Source organism: Salmo salar, chromosome 29 (genome assembly GCF_965601325.2).
Source record: "Salmo salar chromosome 29, fSalSal1, whole genome shotgun sequence".
Taxonomy (NCBI): domain Eukaryota; kingdom Metazoa; phylum Chordata; class Actinopteri; order Salmoniformes; family Salmonidae; genus Salmo; species Salmo salar.
Window position 1 is genome coordinate 4946738 of NC_138319.1, and position 10763 is coordinate 4957500.

The window sequence follows — 10763 nt, forward strand, 5'->3', positions numbered from 1 at the left end:
GTTCTGGGCAAGGAAATTAAACGTTAGCTTTTTTACATGGCACATATTACACTTTTACTTTATTCTCCAACACTTTGTTTTGCATTATTTAAACCAAATTGAACATGTTTCATTATTTATTTGAGGCAAAATTGATTTTATTGATGTATTATATTAAGTTAAAATAAGTGTTCATTCAGTATTGTTGTAATTGTCATTATTACAAATATTTTTAAAAAATTGGCCGATTAATCGGTATCGGCTTTTTTTGGTCCTCCAATAATCTGTATCGACGTTGAAAAATCATAATCTGTTACTGAGTAACATACATGCTGTTGCTGAGGATGACACTTGACTCACGTAGTCCTCTGCTCTAGACTTTGAAGCTCAAAGAGCCATTGAGAGCGACCTGTTAGTTCAAAGTAAGGTTTAGGCTCCAAAATCATCAGTGCTCCATTTCACAGTTGAAGTTGGCCCCTCGAAACTGACCTTATCAGCAATCACATCCAAAACCTGCCTGATGGACCAACATGTCTCCAGTACATCTCCTTGTGTCTGTCCTACAAATCACACTCAATTAGATGACCCTACATTTTACCAGCGGTGCTATGAACACCCCCAACACATACAAAGGAGAAACATCCACCCTCCCAAAAAACAGATCTGTACCAGGGCTTGCTGAACAGAACAGAAACCGATTCCCTAGATCCAAGGGTAATGGTGGGTTTTTTGATAATAAGCACCTACAGCAACTGTTGCTGCCCTTGTCAAATCTGGCAAAAAGTATTGAAGGCAATGGGGTGGAATAAAGCCACATTCTCCAAGGGGGCTGATGAATGAAGGCAGCTCTGCAGGAGACAGTGGAGGAGAGATGTTCCATCACTCAACATCTACTCTGACACTATCTGACAGGAGGGAGAGCGAGAGAAAGATGGGAAGGACACTCATACGCTAATGTCTTCCTGCTGGCCAGGAAATGTATTTTTTAAAAAGGATGATGGATAGAGAAAGGGTTGTAATAATCACTTCCCATTTAAGAACAGCAGCATCATACTGTCTCTTACCTGCATGTGTTCAGTAGAGCTGCTGCTCAGGTCATCTCCAGACTCCGAGTCGTTCTGGAGCTTCTCTGACCCCTCCCCCGGGGAGTCCCCAGGAGAGGAGAGAGTGTGGTCCGAGTCATGGCTCTGGCTGTGGTTTATATGGTTGTTGGGGGCCCTGGGGGGTGGAGAGTCTGCCCGCATATACGGTAACTTGGAGTTGTTGCTGTGGTGATGGTTACTGTTGTTGTGTAGGAGCACCAGATCGGCTACGCCAGGGGGCTTGCTGTGCCGTGGGCTTTCCGGGTTCTGGTTGACATCCTTGGGCAGAGCAGTCGGGGTGACGTGCCCCCAAGAGGGCGAGGGCGTGGAGGTGGGCGACGGACTCCCAAAACTAGACATCTCCTGAGGTGGCCTGTTGTTGAGGTTCTCATTGGACGCTCTACAGATATCCAGAACTGTAGGCTTAACCCGGATCGTCCCATCCATCCCGCCCGACACGAGGGGCTTCGGTGGGGGCATGAGCGCCCAGCGCACCTCCCTGACGTACTGCGCTGGGACATAGAAGGCTTTCATCCCCTCTTCCTTCCGTACCTGCCACCAGTCCTCGTTGGTCTTCCTGACCAGCATGTAGCACTCTCCCTGCCTGATGGAGATCATCTTATCTTTGGCCTTGTACTCATAGTCGTACTCCACCTCCACGTACACCTGGCCCGGTGCGAGGATAGGCAGATCAACCCCACCGCCGCCAAGCCCCTCACTGTCAGCCATGATGGTGTTGACCACCCCTGACCGCTGACCCTTTAACCTCTGACCTTTAGGTGGTGTTCAGAATCAGAAAGTTGGGGGGGAATCGACATCTCTCACTGGGCTCCCCTAGGCTTCAGGAAGAGAGTGAATAGGGAAAGGTTTCAGTTAGGTTTCAGTTATGTTTTTAAGCATTTGACTGCATTATTTGTTGGTTATATTTGCCTACCACCAAAGGTTATTTTTGTTTAAGGTTGAGTGTGATGGTACCTTCTTTCATCACAGACCAAAGCATTAATTTCTACCTTCATCCCATTCAGACAAACCTGAAACTTGCAAAAAGACAGTACTTTACAGCCCTCTGTCTGAATGGCAATTACACACAAACAGACACTACTACTCACCACACCAACACTTGCCTTTAAATCCTACTTTATGACAAGTTTCTTTCAGCAGACAATACTAGGGGTGGCAGGTAGCCAGGTGGGTAGGAGTGTTTGACCAGTAACCGAAAGGTTGATGGATCGAATCCCTGAGCTGACAAGGTAAAAATCTGTCGTTCTGCCCCTGAGCAAGGCAGTTAACCCACTGTTCCCCGGGCGCCAAAATATTGATTAAGGCAGCCCTCTGCACCTCTCCGATTCAGAGGGGTTTGGGTTAAACGTGGAAGGTACGTTTCAGTTGAATGCATTCAGTTGTACAACTGACTAGGTATCCCCCTTTCCCTAGCATGATGTCACAAGCTATTTCCAGACATGTCAGTAAATGAGGATCTTCCAGGAACAATTCATTTTCAAAAACAACTTTAAAGTCCACAGGATCAGAATATGACTGGATAGGAAATCCACAGTGTTAACACAGTTATCCAACCTCACAGGAACACAGGTGAGGACCCCGTCACCCCCACACAGCCTGTCAGACTGCCTCCACTGCAATCTGACATCCTGAAACACAGGCAGGAGAAAGAAGGTGCTTTTCCGAGGCATGCCTGTATCTATAAGAAGGATGTCCCTTTCATCTACAGATTCATGAACACACATATTTAGCCACTGCTGAAGAGTGAACAACAGCCTCCCATCAATAATAGATATCTAGTAGCTAAAGTGGTCTGGGAGTGAGTGTGAGTGACAGAGACTAGGCTATACCACAGAGTGGTGAGTGATGACTATGATTTATGAGAGCATCTTGACTGGCTGCATCACCGCCTTGGTATGGCAACTGCTTGGCATCCAACCGTAAGGCACTACAGAGGGTAGTGCGGACGGCCCAGTACATCACTGGGGCCGAGCTCCCTGCCATCCAGGACCTATATACCAGGCGGTGTGAGATGAAGGCCTTAAAAATTGTCAAAGACTTCAGCCAACCAAGTCACAGACTGTTCTCTCTCCTACCACGTGGCAAGCGATGCCGATGTAGCAAGTCTGGTACCAACAGGACCCTGAACAGCTTCTACCCCCAAGCCATAAGACTGCTAAATAGTTAGTTAAATAGTTAACCTAACAGCTACCCGGACTATATGCATTGACACATTTTTTGGACTCAACACATACGCTGCTGATACTGTTTCCTATCTGTCACTTTATTCCTAGTTACAGTATTTGTACACATCTACCTCAATGACCTCATACCCCTGCACATCGACTCCGTACTCGTACCCCTTGTATATAGCCAAGTTATCCATTATTACATGTTTTACTTTTATTTATCCATTTTCTTTCTCTCTGCACTGTTGGGAAGGGCCCATAAGTAAGCGTTTACTGTTAGTCCACACCTGTTGTTCACGAAGCATGTGATGAATAACATTTGATTTGGTTATTTATTGTGATTGCCCTCTCTCATACAGCCTATAATAGGGAATTCTTCATGCTTACCTTGATGTTCAGTTCACCTGTATGCTATGCACCAACAAGATCTAAAGTATCTGCTTATTGTGATGCACTCTTCATCCACAGCTAAACACACACTAAAATGATTGCTGAGAATTGCTATGTAGAACAATATTTCTTATTATTATAAAGAATAACTAATTACATATACTGGGTGACCTGTCATATGGTCTGGGGATGAGGGATGGATTACTATTATATCATCTGTGCTTTGTTGGCCACACAAGCATTAAAATACTGTGAGATTCTACTTGCCTTTGTCCCAGTGTGGTTCTATTCGAAACAGATGTTGCCACGACTGTTTACGAGTAGCTAACCTAACTATTTTCCTAACCTTAACGTAATTATTCTAACCTGTTAAGTTAATTATCCAACGCCTAGGGTTTTGTTGCCTTATGGGGAAATCTGGGGGAGGGGGGGGGTCCCTCAGCCAAAGGAGCTCCAAGACTCTTGAAATACAACAATGGAGTTTAATCCATATTCAGTTCCAACAAAAGACCCCGACGAGACAGAAACGCTCATTCCCGAACCACGAAGATGTAATATCACAGTATTATAGGCTCCCTGTTAGGAATAATTGTCATAACAATTAGATATGCTAAGAAAGCATTGTGTAGCACAGAAACGCAGCCAATAGGCTTATCACGTGAAAACCAAAGGATAGACAACCAAAACAATATCAGCACCCTCCTATGCCATGAGTTCGTTGTAGTCTTAATATCAAATAGAATTCCGTACGTTTATAGAAACAGTTAAGTTACTATACCATAACAGCAGCATAGGTTTAAATGCACTCCTCTGTTAAGAAATTCGAGGTCGAAGAAACAAAAGTTGCCAATTGTTTGGCAACAATGTATTGCAACAAAGTAACTTTGGAAGTAGCCAATAGCTAGTATCTGCGGTTTTGCGATTAAAAATAACGGATAGTCAGACAAATTATATGTAGCATACACACCTTGTGAATGGTTATGTAGCCTACACACCTTGTGAATGTTTTCTTCTTTATATCGAAAGAAAAAGCTAGTCAACGGCGGTTGTTTTCAGCGGAACTTTTCCTCCAGATATTTCAGTGTTCTAAACTGCTAAAATATAGTAGGCTGGCATTCGATATTCAACCATACCATCCTCTGCCTCGTTTCCACCCAGTTGTGGTGCTATCGCTTGTGAGCGCTGCGTTGGTCTATTCTTCTCCCATCCGCCTGTCTGCCAAGTATGATGGATGATACCCCTAGTTTGCCCTCTCGTGGTCCATAGTCTCACCGTTCTCAGTTGCAGTGCTGCACCAGTTGCAATAGGCAACCACTTGATTTATTTTTAAGAAATTCAATCATTGCTCTTAATTGTGCAAATAGGTTATTTGTTACAAATTGCAGTTTCATTTGTAACCAATGTGGTTTCTTGGTTTAGCCTATAGGCTACTATATCCCGTTTAAAGTGCTGGGCTTGAAATCTATAGGTATCTTTAAGTTGTAATGGCAAATAAAATTGTCTGGTGACTGAACTCCATAAAGAGCTCCTATTAATGAATAATTTACCATCTCGGTTTCTTCGTCACCCACCATCTGTTATCATCCAAATCTGTGACAGACATTTCAAGAATGCCCCCACAATAATCTAATGATTGAAATATAGATTATGGGGGATTTAGGATTTGCAATATTAAAATGCCTTTCTTTCTTAGTCCTGGTACAGCTGACTGAGTAAAATAATTACTCTGAACACACCAAAATGTACAATAATTTGCCTTTCACTCGTCAGATACCGTTATTCTAGTATTTAGGGCTCCCGAGTGGCGCACCGGTCTAAAGCACTGCATCTCGGTGCTAGAGGCGTCGCTACAAACCCTGGTTTGTGGCTATATCACAACCGGCCGTGATCGGGAGTCCCAAATGGCGGCGCACAATTGGCCCAGCGTCGTCCGGGTTAAGGGAGGATTTGACCGGGTTAGGCCATCATTGTAAACTACGAATAAAATTTGATAGCGTGCCTGACAGTACCAAAGCGTGCTCTGCTGGTGTGAATGGGCCAGTGCATCCAACAGCCCATTGAATGGAAGTAACCTACTGGTGGGAATGGGCAATCTTTTTTTTCCCCACAACATGTACTGTTTTATCAAAGGTGTAGGGACTCGGTATGAGATATGGATCCAATCATCTCCCTTCTGTGAGTTAAAACTCCAACCACAACGGGGAACGCTCACGTTTAACAGTAAGCAGGTTTATCAACTTGACACTGTTCTCTAACAGAACCCAAACCCGGTGCGCGCCATCGTGCATAAATGTAGTTTGTCCCCCACACCAAACGCGATCACGACACGCAGGTTAAAATATAAAAACAAACTCTGTACCAATTACATTAATTTGGGGACAGGTCGAAAAGCATTAAACATTTATGGCAATTTAGTTAGCACTTGCTAGCTAATTTGTCCTTTTTAAACTAGCTTGCTGTTGCTAGCTAATTAGTCCTGGGATATAAACATTGATTTGTTATTTTACCTGAAATGCACAAGGCCCTATAATTAATCCACACATAAAACGGTCAACCGAATCGTTTCTAGTCATCTCTCCTCTTTCCATGCTTTTTCTTCTCTTGGCAACCGCCACTGACCTCGTTCTTCTTTCAGTCACCCATGTGGGTATAACCAATAAGGAGATGGCAGGTGAGTAGCCGCTTCTATAAACCAATGAGGAGATGGGAGAGGCAGGACTTTCAGCGGCGATCTGCGTCACAAATAGAACTGACTTCTATTTTAGCGCTTCTACTGACGCGCGCGAGCAGCTTGGGTGCAATAATTGAATAACATCGATTTCTAAATTTATTTTGCAACGCTCGCGTGTAGGAGAGCGTTTCCTTCCCTGATGAAACAAACATTGACCATAATAAATGAGTAAGCAGTGTACTATCTTCTCTCTGAGACTATTGGTTTCATCTCCAGAGTAAAAACTTGGGAACCATGGTACACTGCAATGCATCAATTTCCCTAGGGTTATATATAAAATACACACCATTTTCATCTTAAAGACAATGCCAACCATTCCAACAAGACCCCATGAGTTCAGACAATCATTTGATTTACAACCAAAAGACAGAACTCCAGCGATGCTTCACTTGTTTTATTTTCGTTGCAGAAAAGGAACAGAAATGACATTTAATAGCTCCTTAAGGGAAGGTTACAGTTATAATCCAAGATACATTTAAAAAGTGCTTTAGGTTAAATTTCATCTTCAAAGATCACATCCTGATAATGATAAATGACAAACCAAAAGTCAGGAGACTTTTGTTCATTTTAGTATGTTTTACTTTGTTTTAGATGCAGATCCATCTCCCTCACTTAATCCTTGTGTAGTTCAATCTTCTTCACAATAACTGATCAGTAGCAATGACTCATCAATAACATGATCCACATTGCACTCCCTTTAGTCAGGTCTTCACAGCACTGGACTATTACAGACAGCCATTGCTATACAGATGCTTCAGAGTTTGTTTTACATATTATGGGAAAGACATTTTGGATCATTTCATTTCTGATGGAGGATACAAAATAGAAAATCAATAAACAACGGTAAACAAAACAAAAAACATAATTTAGGAAGTAAAAAACAAATAGTCTACACCTCATACCCTGCCTACAGCCAGCACAGCAGTAAATAACTCATAGATGGCATCTATGTACTGTAGTACAGGAAGGATGGTGTTATGAAGACTGACTACTTGGATAAGACACAGGCTCTGTTCCTATATCTGCATACCACTTAGAATGTAATCTCATTCACTACACACTTCCTCCCAGTGCACAATTAGGAGGAGACAAGGTTACTTAGAAAGAAGCAATGCAGTGTATTGGACATTGGAGTGTAGCCGCATATTCGAAATCACCACCCCAAGCAAGCCCGGCCTCGTTAGCCTGTGCAGTGTTATGTCAGAATATGAAAAAGTTGGGTTATTGAATAGTCGGTGATTCATGTTGACAGATTTGGGCACACAGACAAAGAAAAACGTTGAAAAATAGAGGAAAAACAGAAAATCCCTCCAATGTATGCCCAAACAATCAACTATGCATAGGCAGTAGGCACAGAAACAACATTTGCACACATCAAAATAAACAATGAAACTCATGATTGGTCGAACTCAAGTGTAGGGGTAAATATTTCATGGCCCCTTGTCTCTCAAACTATTCCACAATGACCAATGGAAAATCAAGTCATCCCATTTCTTTAATTTCATTGCAGGACATTTATGTAAACGTCATCTTCCAGATAGAGCATTTTCATTTAATAGATGCAGCTGAGGGATAGCTGGCACAGTGCCAAAAATCATCAACTTGTGAAATGCATCAGGAATAAGGAGGAACTCATGATTAGACCTGATCAGTCAACCATTTAGAACAATCTTTTTGTGGTCCAAGAAGCAACCCTTCCACTGATATACTTTTCTCTTCATTGATAGAGGTACACATGGGTGTTGCATTTTTGCAGTTTTTCCCCAAATGGCATACAAGTCACTTGCATATGCTAATATTGATATACATACATTGCTAAGGAACCTAGCAGTTCAACCATTATAATTTCATCATACAGTATATCAACACTGACTGGATATCTTGGATTTAGGTATGATATTGAAGCAGCTTAATTTTCTAACATGACAAAATATTTTTTTTTGTTGCATTTATCTGCCATTCTTCACAGTTTTTTAAAAACTGGATGACTCAAATGTCACCCTATTCCCCATTTAGTGCACTACCTTTGACTAGACTCTGATCAAAAGTAGTTAACTATAAAAGGGAATAGGGTGACACTTTTTTTTGTCAATCACTGGTGCATGGTCCTGAAGATGTGCTCTACTACAGCATTTTAGCTCCAAAAGAAACAAATGTCAAAGTGAAGAGAAAACAGTTCAGTGCTCATTCTAACTGTACAATAGAGGCCAGTAGTGTGTTTTTTACACCTTTAAACTTTAAAATAAGCTTTATTGATCTAGACAGGAGGGATAATTTGATGATATACTGTACATAAAAATTAGGCTAGGATGCTTCTCAGCGGATCCCAACCTTTTAGTGTGTCATTTGTTTTTAGAGAACCTGTGACGACATACATTTAAACTTGGCACAATGCAGACTCAAATCTTTTAGGACAGTAATGGACAAACTGCTGTGCGATAGATAAAATGGAAGAGCTACGCATTATTAATTACATGTTCATTTCGCCAGGTGCCAAGATTGCACCATTTTTATTTTTATTTTGTTTGTTCTCTGTCCGTGTTCTCTTTTGTTTTGTAAGGAAACCAATTTCATGAAAACATAAACAATGAAAAAGAACTGTACAGCCTGTGTCTATTTCTTACATATATATATCTTATACATATATAAATAAACATTGATACTGGAAGAATTGTCCCATGTGACAGTTCTGTCAAGTGGAATGCCAGCTCTTTGCATCTTCATCTGACTGTGATTATGTTTATCTTCTTCTTCAGAAGCTGACGGAAAGACAGATACAGAAGACAAAATAAGTGGAGAAAAATAATTACTAATGTGAGCTCTGCTGCCATCTCTGGCTTGTCTATAAAACAGGGTCATATTCAGCACACCGAAGTAAAAACGTCTTGCAACGGAAAATTGATGTGTTCTTATTGGACAAATTCAGGTAGTGCCTTACAGTTTCAAAATGTTTACTCCTGCCTGAACAGAACTCCCTGAAATGCATTAGATTGTGTACTGAGCCAGAGGCCTTGGAAGAATCTCAATTGAATACTCTGTGTCCTCTCTCCTTGCCTCCTTTTCAAAACCTATTGGATGAGAAAGCCAGTGGTCCCTCGCCTTTGACCTTCTCTTCCAATGGGTTTTGAGATGGAGGCAAGAGGAGTATGCAATTGAGAAAAGGCCCTTGACTTACTTCTTATCCACTCATTGCTTGGCCCCTCCTCCTCTGATGCCGGTGGGCTGGCTGTTGAAGAGCCCCGTCCGGTTGACATTGGGGTGGGTGGGAGACGCCACAGGTGGCTGGCCAGGCCGAATGGGTTTGGCTGGGGAGGTCAGAGGCACAGCACTGGTTACATACCATCAAATGAACACTAATGGTGTCATAATTTAGTGTCTGCTAAATTACCAAAATGTACAAATGTTATGTATTTACATGTACCAGTATTACAGACCAATAAAAAGCATCAGACCTAGAATATATCAGGCAAAACAGAGGACAGATTTCTCTGAATAAAAAGCTAGCATTTAACCTTTAAAACAGTGTGTGTATGTAAACTACATGATCAGAAGTATGTGGACACCTGCTCAACGAAAATCTAATTCCAAAATCATGGGCATTAATAAGGAGTTGGTCCCCCCTTTGCTGCTATAACAGCCTACACTCTTCTGGGAAGGTTTTCCACGAGTTGTTGGAACATTGCTGAGGGGACTTGCTTCCATTCAGCCACAAAAGCATTAGTGAGGTTGGGCACTGATGTTGGGCGATTAGGCTTGGCTCGCAGTCGGCACTCAAGAATCGTCTAGAATGTCATTGTATGCTGTAGCGTTAAGATTTCCCTTCACTGAAATTAGCCCCAACCATGACAGCCCCAGACTATTATTCCTCCTCCACCTAACTTCACAGTTGGCATTATGCATTGGGGCAGTTAGCGTTCTCCTGGCATCCACCAAACCCAGATTTGTGCGTCGGCTGCCAGATGAGGAACCGTGATTCAGCACTCCAAAGAACGCGTTTCCACTGCTCCAGAGTCTAATGGCGGTAAGCTTTACACCACTCCAGCTGACGCTTGGCATTGCGCATGGACATGAAAACCCATTTCATGAATCCCCCAACGAACAGTTATTGTGCTGATGTTTCCAGAGGCAGTTTGGATCTCGGTAGTGAGTGTTGCAACCGAGGACAGACGATTTTTAAGCGCTATGCGCTCCAGCACTCTGCGTTCCCGTTCTGTGAGCTTGTGTGGTCTACCAGTTCATGGATGAGCCGTTGTTGCCCCAATACATTTCCACTTCACAATAACAGCACTTCTCGTTGACCGGGACGGCTCTAGTAAGGCAGAAATTGAAAATGAAGGTGCCACGTTTAAAAAGTCACTGAGCTCTTCAGTAAAGCCATTCTACTGTCAATGT

The 10763-nt window shown here is 42.5% G+C and overlaps 2 protein-coding genes across 8 annotated transcripts in view; both read right to left on the bottom strand.

Annotated features, from left to right (window-relative positions):
* The window catches only part of LOC106590041 (rho GTPase-activating protein 12), a 129747-nt gene extending 124825 nt beyond the window's left edge, over positions 1-4922 (bottom strand). Inside the window, exons 1-2 of one of the 7 annotated variants that reach the window (XM_045711030.2) lie at positions 4608-4920; positions 1044-1900 (exon numbers count right to left, since the gene is read on the bottom strand). In XM_045711030.2, the coding sequence (XP_045566986.1) occupies positions 1044-1790 (747 nt within the window). In that variant the 5' untranslated portion in view covers positions 1791-1900; positions 4608-4920. Of the gene's footprint in view, positions 1-1043; positions 1901-4607 lie in introns of all 7 variants that reach the window. The other 6 variants (XM_045711029.2, XM_014180538.3, XM_014180537.3 and 3 more) reach the window with 6 other exon arrangements.
* Positions 4923-6750: 1828 nt separating this feature from the next.
* The window catches only part of LOC106590040 (kinesin-1 heavy chain), a 53024-nt gene continuing 49011 nt past the window's right edge, over positions 6751-10763 (bottom strand). Inside the window, exons 24-25 of the mRNA XM_014180536.3 lie at positions 9547-9676; positions 6751-9130 (exon numbers count right to left, since the gene is read on the bottom strand). Coding sequence (XP_014036011.2) covers positions 9558-9676 — 119 coding nt within the window. The 3' untranslated portion in view covers positions 6751-9130; positions 9547-9557. The remainder of the gene's footprint in view (positions 9131-9546; positions 9677-10763) is intronic.